At 42.1% G+C, this 22,880-nt stretch overlaps 1 protein-coding gene across 3 annotated transcripts in view; it reads left to right on the forward strand.

Annotated features, from left to right (window-relative positions):
* The window catches only part of VWA3B (von Willebrand factor A domain containing 3B), a 223,701-nt gene that overhangs the window by 47,466 nt on the left and 153,355 nt on the right, over positions 1–22,880 (forward strand). For all 3 annotated transcript variants that reach the window (XR_006606011.1, XR_006606010.1, XM_045077773.1), the window contains exon 8: positions 19,617–19,748. Coding sequence is in view for 1 of the 3 variants with exons in the window: in XM_045077773.1 (XP_044933708.1) it covers positions 19,617–19,748 (132 nt within the window). In the remaining 2 variants the exon portion in view is untranslated. The remainder of the gene's footprint in view (positions 1–19,616; positions 19,749–22,880) is intronic.

Consider the following 22,880-nt stretch of genomic DNA (forward strand, 5'->3'; position numbering starts at 1 on the left):
TATAACGCAAGTCAAAGTGTTTTATGTTTTAATAAACATAAATTTAAACATAAACATAAATAAACATTTATGTTGACTCACATCAACAGTGTATGTGGAATCCCCATTTCATAGAAACTGAATTAGCATTAAAAATAGCTATCTCATTTTTATCTGAAATTCTTTGATGTAGAAATTAATGTTATCAGTAGCCAATAGTAGAGGCGAAATTGGACGTTTTGTATTTAACTTCTTTTATGAATTACTTGCTTGCCTTTTGCCCATTTATTTGGTGGAGTCTTGTGTTTCTTATTATATCCTGTGAACTTTTTGTATATTAATGACATTCACTCATCAGTATTACTACTTATTGATAATTTATCCTACTTACTGTTTTTCCTTTCATTTTGGCCATCGTTTATATGCACCTTTATATGCATCATTTAAAATTTATATAGCAAGTCCAGTCCATAAATCCTATAGCTCCTCTGTGATTCCATCTCATTTCCATTTGGTCCTTTATGGCCTGAGTTGAAAATGAAAACAAAGATATTTTTGGTCCCTCTAGATTTGTTTTTGAGGTATGGTGTAAGATAAGGATGTAAACGGATTTTTCCTTAAGTAGCTAACAGCTGAATTCACATCATTCCCTCATGAATCTTTACATTTTCTTCACTGGTGTATGTAGGTTCCTTTGTAATATATTGCATTCGTGGGTATAGGCTTGCTCCTGGCCCATCCACCTTGCTTCTTTGCCCTTTCTTGTTGTAATCTTCCCTTTCTGGTGATGATCTTTTGACATTAATTCATTTTTAGTTCTGCCTTGTATATTTACTGTAGATGTGAAAAATGAACTTGCTGTTATCCAAATGAATCTTCATTTTGTGTGTGGCTGGACTGCCTTCTGAGGGGAGGGTACACATGTGCTTGGTTTCTGTGCTGTCTGTTCAGTGAACACTTGTTTTCTCACAATATCCATGGGCACTTTAAGGTTTTTATTTTTTGTCCCCAACATATTTTTCTTCCTTCCTTTCTCTTTTTTCTTTTCCCCACTCCTCCTCCCACTCACTGCTTATTAGTACAGTTTTGGGATGGTCCAGTGGTATAATATTAAAGCAAAACAAAAGATTGAGCTGTTACCAGTGGTCTACTTACTACAGCTTGTCAGTGCATTAAAGCCATAAAAAAATTTGGAACAATGATGTGGCATTTTTACCCATTATCAAGTAGACGTAAAAAAAAGGCTGTAATTATTCTCCAAAGTTTCCAAAGTCATTTAGAGTGCTCCGACTAAAACTAGTAGAGATTGGATAAACTAGATACAATGCTACAAATTCTGATTTCATTTATTTTTGACATTTGATAAATTGTTGGCAAGTAGATATTTGTAGGAATCTGCATTTCTTAAAATGGGTTTGATAAATAAATTGTAATAGTGTCTGCAAATAAGTAAGTTACACATGAATTATGACCAACTTTTAGACCTTGTGTTTTGGGGTAATTCCTTACATCAGCCCTTCCCCTAAGAAGGTAAAACTAGTTATAGGCTGAGAGCAATTTTGTCTTGTTTCTTGCTTCATTGCAAAGGCAACAATTGATATATCATGTATAGTCCTTTATTCTGTGCTTGCTTTGGGTTCTTGTATGTACATTAATTTCTTGGAAGAATTTCCTTCCACACTGAAGTTTTTCCTGTTTATTTTTCTAGGACTATTCTTTTCAGGTGATGGAAAGCTTTTCCATTGTTTTGACAGAGGCTGCTTAGGTTGGTATGTTAGATAACACATAAGTTGTACATTAGATAGCACATGACATTACCTCCCAAGAGTTTAAGGTCAATCTTCTTTGACTATCAAGAATATTTAGAGAGAGGACAGGAAGGGGACTGGGGTTCGTGTCACCTACTGCGTCAGCCCCCCTGAGCACTTCTGTAGACGGTAGTGGCTGCCTACCTCAGGGATCAAGAGGAGATTGCCTCTAGCCCTGATTCTGTGGCCAGGCATTATCTAAAGACCTTCACTCTGGATTTGTTATATGGGAGAAATTTTATGGGAGGAGACATATCCTTTTGTTCCACTTGCCCTCTGGGATCCTCTGATTGCCTGCACTGTGTCTGGTTTCCCCCACATTAGCCTGGATGAAAATTCAGCTCCTCTATTTATTTACTTCTACTACCCATCTCTCACACTCATCATTAGGTGTGACTTCTAATGCTACTGACCCTCTAGAGGTTGAGAAAAGACTGACACACATCCTCCCTGACTGTTCCCTTCTGTCTCTCCTTTTTTTTTTTTTTAATTTTTTCAATTTATTTATTTTCAGAAAAACAGTATTCATTATTTTTTCACCACACCCAGTGCTCCATGCAATCCGTGCCCTCTATAATACCCACCACCTGGTACCCCAACCTCCCACCCCCCTGCCACTTCAAAACCCTCAGATTGTTTTTCAGAGTCCATAGTCTCTCATGATTCACCTCCCCTTCCAATTTACCCCGACTCCCTTCTCCTCTCTAACACCCCTTGTCCTCCATGCTATTTGTTATGCTCCACAAATAAGTGAAACCATATGATAATTGACTCTCTCTGCTTGACTTATTTCACTCAGCATAATCTCTTCCAGTCCCGTTCATGTTGCTACAAAAGTTGGGTATTCATCCTTTCTGATGGAGGCATAATACTCCATAGTGTATATGGACCACATCTTCCTTATCTATTTGTCCGTTGAAGGGCATCTTGGTTCTTTCCATAGTTTGGCAACCGAGGCCATTGCTGCTATAAACATTGGGGTACAGATGGCCCTTCTTTTCACTACATCTGTATCCTTGGGGTAAAAACCCAGGAGTGCAATTGCAGGGTTGAAGCTCTATTTTTAATTTCTTGAGGAATCTCCACACTGTTCTCTCCTTTTGCCTTCCGAAGCCCATCACCATTTCTTTTCAGTCCTAATGATGTGTATCTCGTAATTGGGGTTTTTTGAGCTCCTTGGACCTGCTGGTTTATAGTTTCCATCAAATTAAAAAAGATTTCAGCCATTATTTCTTGATCATCGATCTATAGGTCAACTGCAGTTTGGTTCATCTAGGATGGACTTGTCCTTTTTTAATTAGTATATCCAGGATATAGACTTACTGTAGCGAATAGCATGAGCACAAGAGCCAAGCCAAACCGTGCAGTCATGTTTAAGGGCCCTGTACATGTCATGTCACTAACACTCCATTGGCCAAATTCAATTACATAACTATGTCCAATGTCAATGGGATGGGGAAGGAAGTAAATTTTTGCTGAACAGTAACTGAAGCTATCACAATCTTTTGTTCTTGTATGGTTCTTTTTTGGCTCTGGAAATCAATGTCTGCTGGAAGGTGAGTCAACTTTAGAATCATACCTGGATTCAAATCCTAGTTTTACTACTACTTGTGTGACCTCAGCAAGTTTCTTAACCTTTCTAAACTCTGTTCCCTCAGTTGTAAAAATGGTAATAATAGCATTTACCTCACATGGCTTTTGGGAAAATTAAAACATGTAACACATGTGGAACTGTTCAGTACAAAATTGACACTCAATTAGTGTTAGTTTCCTTTTGAGATTCCAAGTGGGCTTTTATTGTAGACATTGGTTCTAGAAAGTAAAACAATCTGATAAGATACAAAAGCCTCTGTCATAAAGAATATTTTTAGAATAGTCATGATACTAACCAGTTGATTTTCATTCACAATGACAGATGAAAATTGGAATTTTGATCCAGGAAGTGGACACTGTACTGTTCAACTATGTCCTGATAGGGGGAAGGTCCATTTTCAAGGTTGATACTAAGGGTAGGCCTCCTTCAGGAGCACCCATTCTTATACTAGAAGGAAGAAATAGGATTAAATGGTGGGGCATTTTCTGGGCGTGACTTTCTCGTACTTCCTTATTGTCAGACTGGGCTCAGGGAGAGCTCAAATGGTGCAAGAATAGTTGTAAATTGGATGTGGTAGTTTTCAATTCTCAGAAGCTTTCATGTAGATTGTTCTGGATGGAATCTGGGGTATTGCTTTTCGGGGAAGGTGCTTTCCATGGACTATATCTTTAAGAGGTACAGTCCCAATCCTGTGGAGAGTTGGCTACTCTTTAGGTTGTGAAAGCCCTGTGGGCCTAGAGCGAGGGGGTCTGTTTGCTTGTTTGAAGACTGTTTTACAAGGGAGAGAGGCTTCTGATCTCCTGGGTTTGGAGCAGACCTCATCTTTTGTACTGGTTCTCCTTGTTTTACTCTTGAAAAATTTAATTAAACTGAAACTGTGAATATAGAATAGGAAAATCATGTTAAAGTAAACAAATGTCCAATTAAGGGCCTGGCATCAGGCTACAAAAAGTAAAAAATTTTGGCATTGATGTAGCTATCTTGGGATCTAGACTGATTGGTGATGCAAACAGTGGACTTATCTTAGATGGTCTGTGATGTCAAGCTCTTCAGAATTGGAAATTCAAGGCACTCCTGTGGTAGAATGAGCATCCAGGCTGATGGTCGTGGTCAGAGCTCTGAGCTCCCACTTCAAGCCAGAGGAAGAGGTGGAGAAGGAGGAAGAAAAAGAGGATGAGGAAGAGGGGGAGGCAAATCGCAGACACTCGGGGCATGTTGTAACTTCAACATGGTTCCATACATACAACCAAAAGAGCTACCAGCTCAAGACCCTCTCGTGGTTCCAGGACATCAGGATTGGGAAGCACAGCATCTTTTGCTTTTATCTGCACCCACATCAGGCATCACTAAGGAATTCATCATCATCCTTCCCACTGAGCAGTGCTGCCCTGGGCCCTCTGCATCGTTCAGTGGTCAGCCCCTGCTTGAGCAGAACTACAAACAGGGGTCACTGCACTCACCTCCATATTGGCTCTTGTCTCCAAGAGAGACTTTTAAGTGAATAAATAAAAAGGGATATTAGGTAATAGGAAAGGGCACTATTTTTCTGAGAGTGTTTTTGTTTGTGTCTAGTGTTCTTGGCAAAATGGTGTCAGAAAAGCTGACCAGATCAGCTAGTTTTATTCCAAAGTCCAGAAATGATGTGGCTGTGAAAATTTGGCTGATTCTACCTTTGGAAACTGTACTTTTTTGGTGTGTTGGTGGAGATAAATGCATGAACTAAAACTAAATATTATGAAACCAAATTTTATTTACTTTAAGTTATGCTCCGGCTGTTAGGCTTGGAGAGGAAAAAAAACTAACCAAGTTGTGTTCTTGGAAGGCACTTCCGATCTTTAATTAGATATTTAAAGTTTACTGGCCCATCACTCAGGCTTGGCATTGCCACTTTGTTTCTAATCTCTGATTTAATTTAGAAGCACTGATTGTAATTTACTGACAGCAGGAGGCTCTCTCAGAGGTCTTCCTTCTCCCTAGAACTCAGTTTGATTCAATGGCTGGAGCTGGAGCAGCTGCGCTTCCAAATTGTTGCCACAGTACAGTTTTCAAGGCTGAGAGACTTTAATTACCTCCGGGTTCCTGCTCCTTCCAATAATGGTTTGCCTTGAATTTCTGGGAGACAGGGCACTCTCTAGTTAACAACCATTTGTTCAATACCTTCTGTGTCTTTAGAGGCTCACGAGGGCTGAAGAGGAGGTTCCGAACACATAAAAGACAAGGTTCCTGTTTAGGGAACCTCAACTCTTAGAATATCAATTATGCTTCTGCTTGATGATGTAAAAGTTGTTTGTTCCCACCATAACTCTAGGAGCCCAAGTTAGGATTTAAGAATTTCCCACCTCCGTCTCTACCCTCTCCCTCCCTGTGCCTGGTACATGTATACGTGCTATACGGGGTATACGCTCTACTTTTCCTAACCAAAGAGTAAGACACTTTCGGAGTAGGGAGCCCCCGTGTTCCTTCTCCATAGTGTGTTTATACCTGGGTTAACTTGTTATTCTCAGCTCCTGGCTGTAGAATAGCCTGTCACTGGGATGCCTTTACTGCTCACTATAGTCCTTTCCTGGCACCGGACAGTAGTGGGCTCAGCCCAGTTCTTCGGTCATGAACAAAATATTTTAGAATCCCACTGAAATACTTGAGTGGGTCCAGACATCTTGCATCACCTAAAAAAATATATGGTGTAGAGAAATCCCTCAAGAATCTTTTAAAAATTAAATGGAGTTACTAAATAAAAGAACTGGTGTCAATTTCTGATTATATTTGAATAAACTTACCCTGATTTGAGGGCACTGTTGCTTTTAAAAGTCAGGCACTGTGCTAAGTTCTGGAGATACAGTGATGAAAAAAGAAGTCCCTCTTCTCAGGAAGTTTATGCTCTGGAACAGCCTATTTGGAATGTCTGCCAGCTGTCAGGGATGTACCAGGAAGAGTGGTTATAAAAACAGATAAACATAGTTCTGTCTTCAAGAAAATCACAGTTGGACAAGGGAGACAGATACGCAGATAGCCAAAGTCCAACACTTGAGAGCTCTCAGAGCTACTAACCCCAGAAGGCTGTGCCATGGGTGACAGCCAATCCCAGGGCGGGCAGGTGCCAGCTAAGCCGGCAGGTGTGTGCCGCTGCTCGTCAGAACCTCACAGTAGGTCCTGGTCTGGGAGCTCAGCTCACAACCACCATCACCTACATTTCAGAGTTACAGACTGGTGCCTTCCATCCCAGGGAGAGATGAGCCTACAAGCTCCTGGAAGGAAACTAAAAACAACCAACACCCAACAGATGAGGTTTGCTTACATAGATCTTGTGTTGTGATCATTTACAAGGACACAAGGGCAGTGTTCCAGTGTGGAAAGAGAATGGGCAGCTTTGGAGACAGACAGACCTGGGTTGAGTCCTGACTGCACTACTTACTAGTTGTGTGGCCTTGGGTAAGTTTCGTAATTTCTCGGAACCACAGTTCGCTCATCTATTAAATGCTGGTGATGATTCCTATTCATGTGATCATTGTGAGAGTAAATGAGGCAATATATTTCAGTGCCCAGCACAGTGGCTGGCACATAGTAGGCACATAGTAAATTTTAGTTTTCCCCCTTTTCTCCTTCTTGATGCATCAGTGGGAAGCAGGCATTATAAAAGACATCTAATCTAAAATAAACAGCACTATTAGAAATAGTGCAATGTAACAAATCGTATCAGTTGAGAATGGCCTGGATAGGTATCTAGAAGTTGGTATGTCAGGGCTTCTCCAGCACTTTGAAGGAGGAAGGAGCGCTCTGACTTCTTTGAAGAGCCCTTTTTTAGGGCAGAAATAGGGACATAGGGTATTAATTAGAATACTGATTCCAGAAATGACTCAATTTTTTTCCGCAAGAATATTTTGTATAGAAATAATTTATTTACATGCCTCTCTCACCTATTAAAGTTTTGCAAAATTCTGTGGCAAAAGAATCACTGGGATGCCTTTAGGAGTACAATTTCCTGGCATTCCCCACCCCCCTCGCCCACACACTCAGAATAAGTCTGGGGTATGGCCTAGAAGGTTGCACTTTGATAAGCACATTGGTGGGTTCTGACACAGGTTCTGAGGACCAAATTTTGGAAGGCTACGTGGAGTGAGAACCCCTTAAAATGTGGACTGTTTCCTATTCATTCTGTATTTCCAGTGCTCAGATATAATAGATATTGATAGAATTTAGTTGAATAAATGAGTGAGCAATGATTCTCTAGGAAGATGTATTATTTAAAAGAATTGGCTTTCTGGGTCCTAGGCAAGTGTCTTGTGAGTTTGAAGAAAATAATTAGTCTACTAAAACTTGTGAATGAGACCCAGGGCTTCCCCGGTAGCCCACATGACTCATTTCACAAAAGTGGGCTTTTTTGAGGACAGGAGGCTGAGCAGATGCTCATGTGGGGCTGCTCCCTCAAACAGTAGCCCTAGCCTTGCTGTTTCTCAGTTGATTCGGGGTTAGTTGATAGAAATCAGGGAGCAGCTCTGTGAACATCTTGTGTTCTTTCTGTGCACTGTAGGTACCTTAGAACCAAAAAGATGTTCGGGCCTTTTTTGTGATGGAAAAGCTGAGAAACAATAATTTAAACAAATTTTCTCTGAAGGAAACTCCCAAGTTCCCCTGAATTAATCATTTCATTAAAACACCTCTTGATTGGTGCCTTTTAAAGGGTATTGTTTATTCTAAATAGAATAGACTTAATCAGCTAAATTTCATCTGTGGGTATTTGGGCATTGCTTCTTTAGCTATTGCTTTTTTTTTTTTTTTAATTGTTATTGCCAGCTTTCTTTCTTTCTTTAAGATTTTATTTATTTATTTTACAGAGAGAGATCACAAGTAGGCAGAGAGGCAGGCAGAGAGAGAGAGGGAAGCAGGCTCCCCGCTGAGCAGAGAGCCCGATGTGGGACTCGATCCCAGGACCCTGAGATCATGACCTGAGTCAAGGCAGCAGCCCAACCAACTGAGCCACCCAGGCACCCTAGCTATTGCTTCTTTATCCCTGTGCCCGTGTCTTTATCACCTCCTTGCCTGGTGGCACCCAGAGCCTGGGGTCATCCTGGCTGAGTTAGGTGGAGAATAGTGATGGCTTATATTCAGGTTATCTAAGTGACTATTGGATGATTAAACTGCATTGCATTGGCATTTTACGATGTTCCACCAAGAAGAGAGAGACCCTAGGAGATAGGCTCACACCCACTTAGGAAGAGTTGCCCATATTTGGGATTTGAAGTTACTTTTAAGAGGTCAAGTCCCTTGTGAAACATATATATTCATTGCTCCACGAAAATTCTAGACGTTTATCCAGATGGTGAAATGACTCTATTTTCTTTAAATTGATCAGTGGTTTATTTCCATAGGGCCACTGAGTGCAGCTGACATGCACCTCAGTGGTTGGGGCGGTGGGGCTGTATCAAGCCAGAAGATGTTCAGTGGCCTCTCACACCCCAAACGGCTTAATATATAATTTGACAAAAGTAACCAGGGATTTTCCATTGCAACGGAAGCTGCTGATTTCACCACTTGCAATACCTGTATGGTTGTCATTGCCCCCTTTCACAGAACCTTATTGTAATTGCAGATGCCTGGAGATTTTATTCCCTCATAGTTTAGTCAAAAAAACACATTGTATTGCTTTCTGTAAATAGAAGCACGTGATGCTTTTTCCTGAGAATACTGTCTTTTGATAGTTCTGTTCAGTTCGTTTAGATCCTCACAGCTGAATAGGAGTTTAGGACTCCAGCAGACAGCAGTTTCTCCCCATCTGGGTCAGTTTTGCACCCAGGAGTCCTGGGAAGTGGGGAAGGGCCATAGACAGATGAACCCACACTGAGACTAGGGAGGAGTCTGGGAATCAGTGTTGCTGATGGTGCTTTTAGTTTCTGGCCAGCCCTCTTTCTGTGCTACATTAGGTTGATTGGGGACCAGAGTCATACTTAGCTACTTTTTGAATTCCCTTTTCCCTCCTACCCTGGGAGTGCTAATGCATTAGATATGTGGGGGGAGCCTTGTGTCTTTGTGTCAGGAGGATCTAAAAGGAAGGGACTTAATGCTTGAGGGCACGTCATTGTTAAGGTCTGGCATACTTAGGGCATAGTCATGTGCTCAAATGATGGGAGTCTATTACATACCACTCAGAAGAGTTTCTTGCAATATTGGACCTGTCAATCCTGAGGCAGGGTAGTTCCCTGAGGAAAGAATATATTAGGGGCTTGGTCATTGTTTCTTTGTAATAAGGACAATAAAAACAAGGAAGGATAAGAATTCTTGCTGAAAACACTAGATTTTGTGCTAAATTCCATAGAGGATACAAAGAAAGAAAAGACATTGTCCCTAAGTTCCAGACATTTGCAATCTAGTGAGCAAAGTCAGTCTGTGCCAACACAGGCAGTAATCCAAGCTCACACCACAGGAGAGTTTTAGACCATAGCTCTTGACAGCAGGATGACCGGGAACACACTGCTGATTGGTGAGCTGTGTTGTAAGCAGCTGCGTACTAAAAATAAAGCATCATGTTTGTGAAGAATTGACTTAAATTAGACTGGATTCAAAGTTATGCAAATACTAGCTCACCATCCCTGGCTGATGCTGCTTTGTCCTCTTTGGAATTGGCGGTTGGGGTGACAGGCAGCCAGGAATTGCATATACTGTCAGCCTGTCTAATGGGGGAGGGGGTCTGAGAGTGTGCCTGGAAGCAAAAGGACTGAGAGCAGTGCTTGTGGTTAATGCCTTCCATGAGACTGAGAAGGAGCTGGAGGCAGATCACTGTTTGCTGTGATGGCTGGGCCAACCTTGATGGCAGAGGCTAGACAGTGCCTTGAATGAAGTGCCTTGAATTCAGTGCCACTGAATGCAGTGGAGGGCCCTGAGTTTCCTGATGGTGAGGATAGTGGTGTACAGGGGCACTAGAGGCTAGTAGGACAGTGCCCTGACCAGGTGGCAGAACACTGGAGGGAATGTTTTGGGGCCTTGAACCCCGGACTTGATTGTAAGGCAGGGAGCAGGGCCCTTAGCACTGGCAGAGCCCATCCACCACATAGTAAGGGCATGACAAATATTTGCCAAATGAAGAATTAATGAATTGGACTCTGACAACTGGACTTTATCCTGTAGGTGAGACATGGAAGATCTGACAGGGAGGTGGTGTTCCCCTGACATATCAAAACACATCTGACCTGGGGCTCATTTCATTTGTTAAACCAGCCAGTCCGAGAAATCAATACCGGGTGCTAATGAAAAACAGCAGTTTAATGTGACATGTCGCCCAGCTGATGTCAGAATTCTTTGAGCCTTCAAATTGCTACCTCATGGCACATGGGAGATGGCCGGGCTTCTTGTGGCAGGGGTTGGGGGGACGTTTAGGTTGGAAGATTTGGTACTTTGTCTGGATGTCTCTTTGAGGAACCATATCCTGCTTCTATGCCCAGCAGATCTTGGCTGGCTTTTACCTTGATGATCAAAATCCATGTGGCTTCCTTGTGGTTTTGTCTCCTCTGTGGTTTAGCCTGGAGCATCTCAAATTCACCAAGCTCTCTGAATACTGGAATTTCCTGTGCCTTGTCCTTTATCCTCTTACTTTTCAGTAGCTCTGTCTCCCTGGGTTGCAACTGTCTAATATCCCAGCTAAGTCCCTTAGAAGTGTCCCTGATAAAAATGGCAGCACTTCCTCACTGCCTGTGGAATAATGAAACTCTGCATCCTAAGTCATGCTTTTTTATTGCTCTCCAGTTTGTCCCATTTTGTTTTTAAAGCAAATCTAGTTAAATGGACAGTATTAGGTTGTTTGACTTTCTGAGTGCCAGCATAGGAATCTGAAGCTACCTAATTATAACAACTAAACCAGTGTATTGATAATCTAATTACTGTCTGCCCTCAGAGCATGCTATCACTTGCTGCCCCTTAAATACACTGTCCTGGTTCTGGTTTTTACTTTGTCGGTGAACTGTGGCTCACTCCCTCTTTTTTTTTTTTAATTAAAAAATAAAAAAAAAAAAATTTTTTTTCAGCATAACAGTATTCATTGTTTTTGCACCACACCCAGTGCTCCATGCAATCCATTCCCTCTCTAATACCTGCCACCTGGTTCCCCCAACCTCCCACCCCCCGCCCCTTCAAAACCCTCAGATTGTTTTTCAGAGTCCATAGTCTCTCATGGTTCACCTCCCCTTTCAATTTCCCTCAACTCCCTTCTCCTCTCTAACTCCCCTTATCCTCCATGCTATTTGTTATGCTCCATAAATAAGTGAAACCATATGATAATTGACTCTGTCTGCTTGACTTATTTCACTCAGCATAATCTCTTCCAGTCCTGTCCATGTTGCTACAAAAGTTGGGTATTCATCCTTTCTGATGGAGGCATAATACTCCATAGTGTATATGGACCACATCTTCCTTATCCATTCGTCCGTTGAAGGGCATCTTGGTTCTTTCCATAGTTTGGCGACCGTGGCCATTGCTGCTATAAACATTGGGGTACAGATGGCCCTTCTTTTCACTACATCTGTATCTTTGGGGTAAATACCCAGGAGTGCAATTGCAGGGTCATAGGGAAGTTCTGTTTTTAATTTCTTGAGGAATTTCCACACTGTTTTCCAAAGTGGCTGCACCAATTTGCATTCCCACCAACAGTGTAGGAGGGTTCCCCTTTCTCCACATCCTCTCCAACACATGTTGTTTCCTGTCTTGCTAATTTTTGCCATTTTAACTGGTGTAAGGTGATATCTCAATGTGGTTTTAATTTGAATCTCCCTGATGGTTAGTGATGATGAACATTTTTTCATGTGTCTGATAGCCATTTGTATGTCTTTATTGGAGAAGTGTCTGTTCATATGTTCCTCCCATTTTTTTTTATGTGATTGTCTGTTTTGTGTGTGTTGAATTTGAGGAGTTCTTTATAGATCCTGGATATCAACCTTTTGTCTGTACTGTCATTTGAAAATATCTTCTCCCATTCCGTGGGCTGCCTTTTTGTTTTGTTGACTGCTTCTTTTGCTGTGCAGAAGCTTTTGATCTTGATGAAGTCCCAAAAGTTCATCTTCGCTTTTGTTTCCTTTGCCTTTGGAGACATATATTGAAAGAAGTTGCTGTGGCTGATATCGAAGAGGTTACTGCCTATATTCTCCTCTAGGGTTCTGATGGATTCCTGTCGCACGTTGAGGTCTTTTATCCATTTTGAGTTTATCTTTGTGTACGGTGTAAGAGAATGGTCGAGTTTCATTCTTCTACATATAGCTGCCCAGTTTCCCCAGCACCATTTATTGAAGAGACTTGTCTTTTTTTCCACTGTATATTTTTTCCTGTTTTGTCGAAGATTATTTGACCATAGAGTTGAGGGTCCATATCTGGGCTCTCTACTCTGTTCCACTGGTCTATGTGTCTGTGTTTATGCCAGTACCATGCAGTCTTGGTGATCACAGCTTTGTAGTAAAGCTTGAAATCAGGTAACGTGATGCCCCCCGTTTTATTTTTGTTTTTCAACATTTCCTTAGCGATTGTTTGCTAGGATCTTATTGAGAATCTTAGCATCATATTAATAAGTGATATTGGTCTGAAATTCTCCTTTTTGGTAGGGTCTTTGCCTGGTATGGGGATCAAGGTAATGCTGGCTTCATAAAAAGAGTCTGGAAATTTTCCTTCTGCTTCAATTTTTTGAAACAGCTCCAGGAGAATAGGTGTTATTTCTTTGTTGAAAGTTTGGTAGAATTCCCCAGGGAATCCATCAGGTCCTGGGCTCTTGTTTTTTGGGAGGTTTTTGATCCCTGCTTCAATCTCGTTACTAGATATCGGTCTATTCAGGTTGTCAATTTCTTCCTGGTTCAATTTTGGGAGTTTATAGTTTTCCAGGAATGCATTCATTTCATCTAGGTTACTTAGCTTATTGGCATATAACTGTTGATAATAACTTCTGATGATTGTTTCTACTTCCTTGGTGTTAGTTGTGATCTCTCCCTTTTCATTCATGATTTTATGAATTTGGACTTTCTCTCTTTTCTTTTGGATTAGTGTGGCCAATGGTTTATCGATCTTATTGATTCTTTCAAAAAACCAGCTTCTAGTTTCATTGATACGTTCTACTGTATCTCTGGTTTCTACCTCATTGATCTCAGCTCTAATCTTGGTTATTTCCCTTCTTATGTATGGACTTGGTTTGATTTGTTGTTGATTCTCTAGTTCTTTAAGGTGTAGAGACAGCTGGTATGTTCTGGATTTTTCAGTTTTTTTGAGGGAGGCTTGGATGGCTATGTATTTCCCCCTTAGGCCCGCCATTGCTGTATCCCATAGGTTTTGGACTGAAGTGTCTTCATTCTCATTGGTTTCCATGAATTGTTTAAGTTCTTCTTTGATCTCCTGGTTGATCCAAGCATTCTTAAGCAAGGTGGTATTTAGCTTCCAGGTGTTTGAGTTCCTTCCAAACTTTTCCTTGTGATTGAGCTCCAGTTTCAAAGCATTGAGGTCTGAGAATGTGCAGAACCTCAGTCTTTTGGTATCGGTTGAGTCCTGATTTGTGACCCAGTATGTGGTCTGTTCTGGAGAAGGTTCCATGTGCACTTGAGAAGAATGAGTATTCTGTTGTTTTAGGGTGGAATGTTCTGTATATGTCTATGAGGTCCATGTGGTCCAATGTGTCATTCAATGCTCTTGTTTCTTTATTGATTTTCTGCTTCGAAAATCTGTCTATTTCTGAGAGAGGCATGTTAAGATCTCCTACTATTAGTGTATTCATATCAATATGACTCTTTATCTTGATTAACAGTTTTCTTATGTAATTGGCTGCTCCCATATTGGGGGCATAGATATTTACAATTGTTAGATCATCTTGGTGGATAGTCCCTTTAAGAATGATGTAGTGTCCTTCTGTATCTCTGACTACAGTCTTTAGTTTAAAATCTAATTTGTCTGATATGAGAATCGCTACCCTGGCCTTCTTTTGAGGCCCATTGGCATGAAAGATGCTTCTCCATCCCTTTACTTTACGTCTGGGTGTATGTTTAGGTTCAAAATGGTCTCCTGTAGACAACATATGGATGAGTCCTGTCGTTTTATCCAATCTACAACCCTGTGCTGTTTTATGGGGGTGCATTTAGGCCATTCACATTGAGAGTGATTATTGATAGATATATTTTTATTGACATCGTGTTACCTTTGAAGTCTTTCTTTCTGTAGGTTGTCTCTATATTTCTGTTCAATCCTATTCTTAGGATTTTTCCTCTTTTATAGAACCCCCCTTAATATTTCCTGCAGTGTTGGCCTGGTGGTTGCATAGTCTTTTAAGCCTTGCTGGCCTTGGAAACTCTTTATCTCTCCATCCATTTTGAATGTCAGTCTTGCTGGATAAAGTATTCTTGGCTGCATGTTCTTTTCATTTAGTGCCCTGAATATATCTTGCCAGCCCTTTCTGGCTTGCCAGATCTCTGTGGACAGGTCTGACGTTATTCTGATGGGCTTTCCTCTGTAAGTAAGGAGCCTTTTTTCCTAGCGGCTTTCAAGAGATTATATCTACAATTATGATTCCTCAATTTGACTATCAGGTGCCTTGATGTTTTTCTGGAATTTATAATCTTGGGTGGAGACCATTTGGCCTCTAATACATGAACACTGGTTCCATTCGTGAGATTGGGAAAATTTTCATGAAGAGCTTGTTCCACTATATCTTCTAGATTTCTTTCTTTCTCCTCCCCTTCAGGGATTCCAATAATTCTGACATTGGAACATTTCATGGCATCATTTATTTCCCTGATTCTGTTTTGGTGGCTTCTAAGCTGTTTGTTCCAGGCTTCCTCCTGATCCTTTCTCTCTGTTTGTCCTCCAGATCACTAATTCTATCTTCTGTCTCAGTTACCCTAGCTTTGAGAGAATTTAGATTAGATTGGAACTCATTGAGAGCATTGTGAAGCTCATCCCTGGTAGCTTTCAGCTCTTCCCTAACATTGAAAACATGATCTCTGGTCGCTTTCAGTTCGGCCCTAATCAATTCCGTTTGGTCATTCATGGCTTTCTCCAACCTAGCTATTGCCTGGATAATTGTTAGCCTGAATTCTCTTTCCAACATGTTGTCTATGTTGATAGCCGTTAGCTCTGTTGCAGAAGGCCCATCCTCTGTATTTTTCTTCTGTTGGGCATTCCTCCTCCTAGTCATTTTGGTGAGAGATGGCTGAATGGATGTAGCTGGATGTGTCGACTATGGTGCAGTCAAGGTGTACCCTGGAATGCTTCTGAGCAATCAGGGTTCCCCACCCAAACGAGAGAAAAAAGAAAAGAAAAAGAGAAGAGAGAGAGACAGGAAAGAAAGAGAAGATAAAAGAGAAGGCTCAGCCCAAATGGGCCCCTTGGTAAGATTTATGAAGTATACAAACAAAAACAAACAAAAAGACTGATAAAAGTATATTACAAGAGAAAAAAAATAAGCAAATAAAGGAAGAACCTTGTCAAAAAGAACCCCAAGTGTAAGATTTATGTACTATCAGGACAAACACGAAAACACAGAAACACTGGTGGAAGAAAAAGATGGGAGAGTGGTTATAAATTCTCAGTGTGGGCAAGGAAGGTTGTTTTGATTCTTCCTGGATGTATCTTGATATCTTTGTTAAAGGACTCAACTTTCCTAAGATAAAGGGGGATTAAAAATTGGTTTACCTATAGGGGTAGCATTGATTGGGGAAAGGGGATTACCTTAAAGTTTAACTCTGTATGAATATTAGAAAATAAAAATAAAAAAAGGAATAAACTAGACTAAACTAAACTAAAATTAAAAAAAAAGAAATTTAAAAAATAGAAATGCAAAAGGAAAACACAGGTGTATGTATCAAAAAGTTCAGGTTAGGGACGCCTGGGTGGCTCAGTTGGTTAAGCAGCTGCCTTTGGCTCAGGTCATGATCCTGGCATCCTGGGATCAAGTCCCACATCGGGCTCCTTGCTTCGGCAGGGAGCCTGCTTCTCCCTCTGTCTCTGTCTGCCATTCTGTCTGCCTGTGCTCTCTCTCTCTCCCTCTCTCTGACAAATAAATAAATAAATAAATAAATAAAAGTTCAGGTTAGAAGATTATTATGGAGTTTGATGTACTGGACATCTCACTGTGATGATAAATAGGTTAAAAAATTATCTATATATAAAAAAAAAAACCGAGCCAGAATAGTGGGAACGAATTAAAAATAAAAGTTGTCCTATGAAGTAGTGGTGGCTGTTCTCTTGTCGTCTTTTTTTTTTTGTTTTTCCTTTCCTGGTTGGTTTTCTGGGGAAGGGGCCTGCCACATGGGTTTTCAGTCCCTGAAGTTCTCTCATCTAAGTCCTCCTGCCCCCCTCAAGGGGGTGGGCTCTGAGGAAACTGGTTTTTTCAGGCTTTTGTTCTCTGGAGGTTTTTATGTTTGTTCACTTTTGTTTTTCTCTCTAACCTTGACCGCTTTTGCTGGTTTTTGTAGGTTTAGAGGAAAGCAAACTGCACCCTGACCTCCCTCTCAGAGAGAAGTCTCAGTCTGGCTGCAGAGCCCTTATAAATCCCCCCTTGGCCGCTGGCAGAGCAGGTTCCGAGTTGTGGTCCTTGGGGACAGGATTTTTTGCTTGTACCCCAAACCACGACAGTGGCGGCTGTCTGGGCAGCTCCAGACTGCCAGAGAGGTTCCAAGCAGTGATGGCACACTGAGATTTTCCCACTGGCCCGGGCTGGGAGTGCCTGGTCTTTCCGAGTCGAGAGCACCTGGCTGGCGCCAGTGCACTCCTCTCTCAGGGGAGGGCGCGGGGTGCGACTCGGACTCTGATAGCATGGCAGAGCACTCGTGTGGGGACTGCAAAAAGGTTGTGCTTCTGTTGGCTGGTGAGGCTCCCAGTCCCTCACGGGAGCTGGGCCCCAAGCGCTCTCAGGCGCGCTGCTGGCTCAGGGACCAAGACCTGGTTTCTCTGCTGCACTCTCTCTGGCTCTGCGCCAGGGGTGGCTGTCCTGGGTCTGGGGACTTAAGCCCCTGTCCCTTACACCCTGATTCCCACAATAACACCACCCCCCCCCCCCGCTATCCTTTGCTCTTTTTGAGTACTTTCTGCCAGACTCCTGAGTTAATGCTGGCCCCCAGACGCAGGGCACTCTGGTATTGGGGTATTACTTTCCAATGGGTTGCCTCTGGTGGCTCCCTCCCCCTTTTGTTTACCTTCTGGTATTAGTCCGACTTTCCCACTCCGCTTTACCTGCCCACTGGCGTCTTCTGCTCCAATAGAGATCCAGACGTGTATAATTCTGATCTCAGGCTGATTTCGTGGGTGATCGGAGTTCTTTGGAAGGTAATCAGCTCACTGGAGGGTACAGGTTGAAAGGGCACCTCCTCCTACTTCCCCACCATCTTGTCTCCAATCAGCTCACTCCCTCCTAAGATACTATTGGCAAGTCTGAGGAAAATGGAAAGCCTTGACTCATTTGAAACTTTTAGAGAGGATTCTGCTACTTAATACCTCGGTGCTCCAGTAAGCAGCTGGAAGTCAGTTTTGCTTTTGCAGCATTCAGAAAGCCTTGTGGGCTTAAGGTTTTCATTTGGCAGCAGATTGCGGTATTTTGGGAGTTCCAGCATTGAGCTGGGTACCCATCATGTTTCACTCCTCAGGCTATCGATGGCTGTAGAGCCATGATGGCCCTCCATCTCTTTCAGGAATTGTCACTTGCTTCTTTATGAATACAACTTTTAATATTCTCTCTCCACCTGGCCAGCTTCAGGAGGGCCAAATCCCTGGTGTCCCTTTACTTCTTCCCTGCCCTTCTTGACTACATTTGAAAGTCAGAAACTTTGACTATGGTCTGGCCTTGGTCTGTCCTGGTGGCTTAAGGTTAATCACCCTGGGTAGATGAATCTCCGGGGGCAGCCCCCAGACCTGATGATATTCTCTCAGTCTCTGTGGGTCTAGGGTTTCAGGCATCTGTGGACTATCATCATGTAGATGGGCTTGGTAAGTGGGATCTCCGTAGAAGCAAGGGGGGTGCATGTAGAGGGACCCTCTATAACCATCCATTCCTTTTCTAGGACAGCTGTGCAGGGTGGCAGAGTTGGTAGAGTCACACCAACTTGGGTTTGACTCCCTGCTCTAATAGTCATTGACAGTGTGACTTGGATGACTCATTCTGTGTAGCTGTAGAAGGAGGACAAGAGTAGAATTTGCCTGCAGAGCTGTGGCAAAGAGAAAGAGACAGTGTTTAGAAGGCCCAAGCACAATAGCAAGCACAAAGCACGTACCCTCAAAGGTATTTCTCATTGGACAGTTTGGACTAGCTTACTTTAATGATAACGTTGTCCATGTTCTCTGAGCTGACTGTATACAGCTTGTAAAATTGAGTTAGTTGTTTAAGCTTTTTACTGGAAGGGAGTTTTTAAAACTAGAGAATATGTCTACAAAATTCTTGTTACTACAACCATACTAGAAACAACTCTGGAGCAGTGACTATCTGGTAGCCCATTGATGCCTTGAGTAGGACCAGGCCAGTGGCTGGGTCCATGGTTGCCACTGAAAATGGGAGGTATTCTTGTGGCCTCTTAGAATCACCACTGGCCTCATGATGTTGTCAAGATACCACTGCAGGATCCCTTATGTTGTACTTCTGTGCATACCCATTTCCCTCCTGGTCCAACACCCTTCTTAATCTCTGGAAACTACCAATCTGTTAGGGAGGGCCTGGACCTCTTACCCATTGATTGATTGTGAGAATGAGATTAATGTCTATATTAAGGAGCCATATCATTTTGAAAAAAATAGCATACAGCCAAACCTAACCCTTAATTGAGACAGTAGAAATCCAGAAAAGGAGGCCAAAGAATCATTTCTTACACTAGGGGAAAATAAAGACTGTGAAGGTGGTTTTTAGAGAAGTAGGAAATCTCAGCTTAATCAAGAGAGATTAGGAATTATTACTTTCATATACCACTGAATTTCCCTTCCTCACCCTGGCTTTTATTAGGTGATTTTGAATAATTTTATTCTTTATCTTACTTAAGTATTATCAAGAGTTCATCTTAAAATATTATGGCTGCTACAAATATTTACAAAGATTTATTACATTTTAAAATATGGGTTTATGATTTTTTCAGGTGACAGCACTTCCTTAAGGATTTCAGTTCTGATTCTCAGATTAGTAGGGAAAGTGGAAGTTGATGTTTGAAAATGTTTTAGAAACTTGGCTGGAGTGTAGCAGGCCTCTGGAACTACCAGAGAGTTCTTGGACCTGCCATAGGCACCCACTCACACTGTGTTTCTCCTCCCAGGAGCTGGAGTCAGAGAGGACGTGTTTCTCATTTGGAGGGAGATAGAGGAAGCCTGTAGCACTTTGACTCAGATCCAGAAGCTGGTCACGGAGCCATCCGTGGCTCCGTCCGACGTGGCCACAGTAAACCATGGTGCGTACTGTTTATGTTCATAGTGGAAGAGTCATAACTGTTACCAGTTGGGGATGAAAGGATGTTTCCTGAGGCGTTTTTCCAGAGTTGTGCTGTTTGTATGTGTGTGTGTGTATGTGATGAGAGAGAGAGAGAGAGTAACTGTGTGTGTGTGTGTGTGTGTGTGTGTGTGTGTGTGATTGTTCAAGAAAAACCAGCTGGACAGGCAAGTGGTAACTGCTAGGGAAAGACGCCTCAGTGTACTGGGCTTAGTGTTGACTACAACACGGATGATTGGGGATTTGTAGCCAAGGAGCAGGGTGGGGTTGGTTGATGGAAAATTATTAAGAGGAAACATCAGGGGTAAAGGGGGATTCTTGCTAAACCTACCTGACAGGATCTTTCTGAAGGGAGGTCAGGGTGACCAGATATCACCTGGGGGTGGTGGGCTATGAGGACTTTGATTAGATGTAGAGGGTGGGGGATTCTGGCTAAACTGACTTAACAGGATTTTTGCTAAAATTGGGTGATCCAGAGAAAAACATGGGAATCCAAAGGTGGAGGCCTAGTTGAAAAGAGTATTTCAGAGGAATCTGAGTTTGGAGTGAGAAAGTCCTGGTTGCAAATCCTAACTCCTTCATTAGGCATTGACCTGAATTAATTCCTTTAAGTTTTAGTTTATTTTTCTGCTAAGTAACTATATCCGTCTTGAGGGATTATTAGAAAGATTAAGTAAAATAATATACACTTTGCACCAAGCAGGTATTTGATAAATGTTTGCTGACTCTTTCCCTTTTACAGTTAGAGAGTATACTGATTCTCCTTTCTGAATTCTTAAGTTAGTGCCTATGTAGGGTGCTGGTTTCATTTAGGGCAACTCTAGTAATAATGGTGGTTAGCACTTACAGCACATCCCTTACACGGCAAGCTTTGTGCTAGACTCTTCACAGTATTCACTCATTTAATCCTTCCTACAATCTTATAAGATAGGTGCTACTATTATCTCCATTTAGGTTAAGTAACTTACTCAGGGCTACAGAACTAGAAATGGTGAAACCAGGATTCAAAACCTAGTTCCTCAGTAAAAGTACCCAAGTCTGGCTTTCACCCTAGACATTCTGATTGAATCCATAAGGTATGTGGTCTGGATATCAAGGGTTTTGAAAGCTCCCCAGGTGATCCTAATGTGCAGCAAAGTTTGGGAACCTTGGCCAGGCTGTATTGCCTCCTGGTACCCTGCCTATATTGCAGAAGTGTCAATGTAGGACGAGAGCAAGGAGCCAGACCAGCTAGGGCAGGGATGTGGTTGAAGGGGAGAATTGGGGAGCAGACATGTGTAGAGAGGGAAGAGTAGGGTAAAGGCATGGGAAACCTTGCCCTGTGCAACCCGATGAATTCCTGGTGACAGTTAATCTTTCCTGTGACTGGCTGTCCAGCTGTGGGTCTAGGGCAGCACAACTGCAGTTGCTTTGCCAGTGCCAGCTCTCTGGGGTCCCCAAGGAGGGGCCTATTAGGCTTGTCCAGAGAGGCTGCTCATTGGTAGTGACACCGTACTCAGTGTGAACCCAAAGCGTCCTCTGTCATCCTGAGAGAATGAAAATGAAGCGGGGGCTTGGGATAAAGTCCCAAGTAGCATCCATGCTAAACAAGAGAGTGGTGATCCTGCTATTCAGGTGTGTCGGGGGTAGTGCAGTGGACTGTATTGTTCCTCCAAAGTTCATGTGTTGAAACTCTAACCCCAAATGTGATTGTATGAGGAAAGAGGGCCTTTAAGAGGGATAGTTAAGGTTAAATGAGATCATAAGGGCGGAGCCCTAATCAAGTACAACTAGTGTCCTTATGAGAAGAGGAGGAGACGCCAGAGATCTCTCTCTTTCCACGCATGCACAGAGGAAAAGTTATAGGAGGACACAGTAGGAAGATGACCCTCTACAAGCCAGAAAGAGATGCTTCACCAGAAACCAATCCTGAGGGCACCTTGATCTTGGATTTTCAGTCTCCAGAACTGTGAGAAAATGAATTTATGTTGTTTAAGCCACCCAGTCTATTGTATTTTTGTTGTGGTAGTACAAGTAGACTAATATAGGGAGTATTTAAACTTGGGGTCGTTAGTCTTGAGGATTAAAAGAAGATTTTTAGATACTTCTAAAGGAAACAGAAAAGCAGTTGACCTCAGTAATTAATAGAAGGACAGATTACAGTTCCTTTATTTCGGTCTGTATCATTTTTTAAAAATAAATAAATTTATTTATTTATTTATTTATTATTTATTTATTTATTTGACAGAGATCACAAGTAGGCAGAAAGGCAGGCAGAGAGATCGGAAGGGAAGCAGGTTCTCTGCTGAGCAGAGAGCCTGTTGCGGGGCTTGATCCCAGGACCCTGGGATCATGACCTGAGCCAAAGGCAGAGGCTTTAACCCACTTAGCCACCCAGGTGCCCCCCTTTATTCAGTCTAATACACACACACAACACCCAAAACTAAAAATTACACATTTTCAAAAGATGCTTCAAGTGTACTATTTCTATTTTAAAAGGAAAATTTGGGGGTGCTTGGGTGGCTCAGTGGGTTAAAGCCTCTGCCTTAGACTCAGGTCATGATCTCAGGGTCCTGGGATTGAGCCCGACGTTGGGTTCTCTGCTCATTGGGGAGCCTGCTTCCCCCCGACTCTGCCTGCCTCTCTGCCTACTTGTGATCTCTGTCAAATAAATAAATAAAATCTTTAAAAAATTTTTAAAAATTAAAAAAATAAAAAGGAAAATTTGGTCCACTCTTGGATACTCATTGAAACTTCTGTAACCTTGCTTTGGGCTTTGAGACCATGTTTGGAGTGTCTGATCTGCTCCTGTTGCCACCTATAGCACAGCATTATTGAGAGAAAGGAGAATCTGCTTTCTCTGAAGGCATAGCCATTCCCTAACTTCGACTGCTCAAGGCCTGCTAGGTCAAAGGAGATAGCATAGCCATCTGGAGGTGGGTGGGTTAGAATGGAGGTGGTCAGATGGGCTGCCATTGAATGTGAAACATTCATGTGAATTAGACAAAGTCTCTCCTATACTGTTAATTGAAATAAGGGCATGATATATTGAAGATGTTTGCTATATACCTAAAGTAACTCCTAAATGACAAAACAGGCCAATAAAGGAGATAAA

This window comes from Mustela putorius, unplaced genomic scaffold (assembly GCF_011764305.1).
Source record: "Mustela putorius furo isolate JIRA1106 unplaced genomic scaffold, ASM1176430v1.1 tig00000224_pilon_pilon_pilon, whole genome shotgun sequence".
Taxonomy (NCBI): domain Eukaryota; kingdom Metazoa; phylum Chordata; class Mammalia; order Carnivora; family Mustelidae; genus Mustela; species Mustela putorius.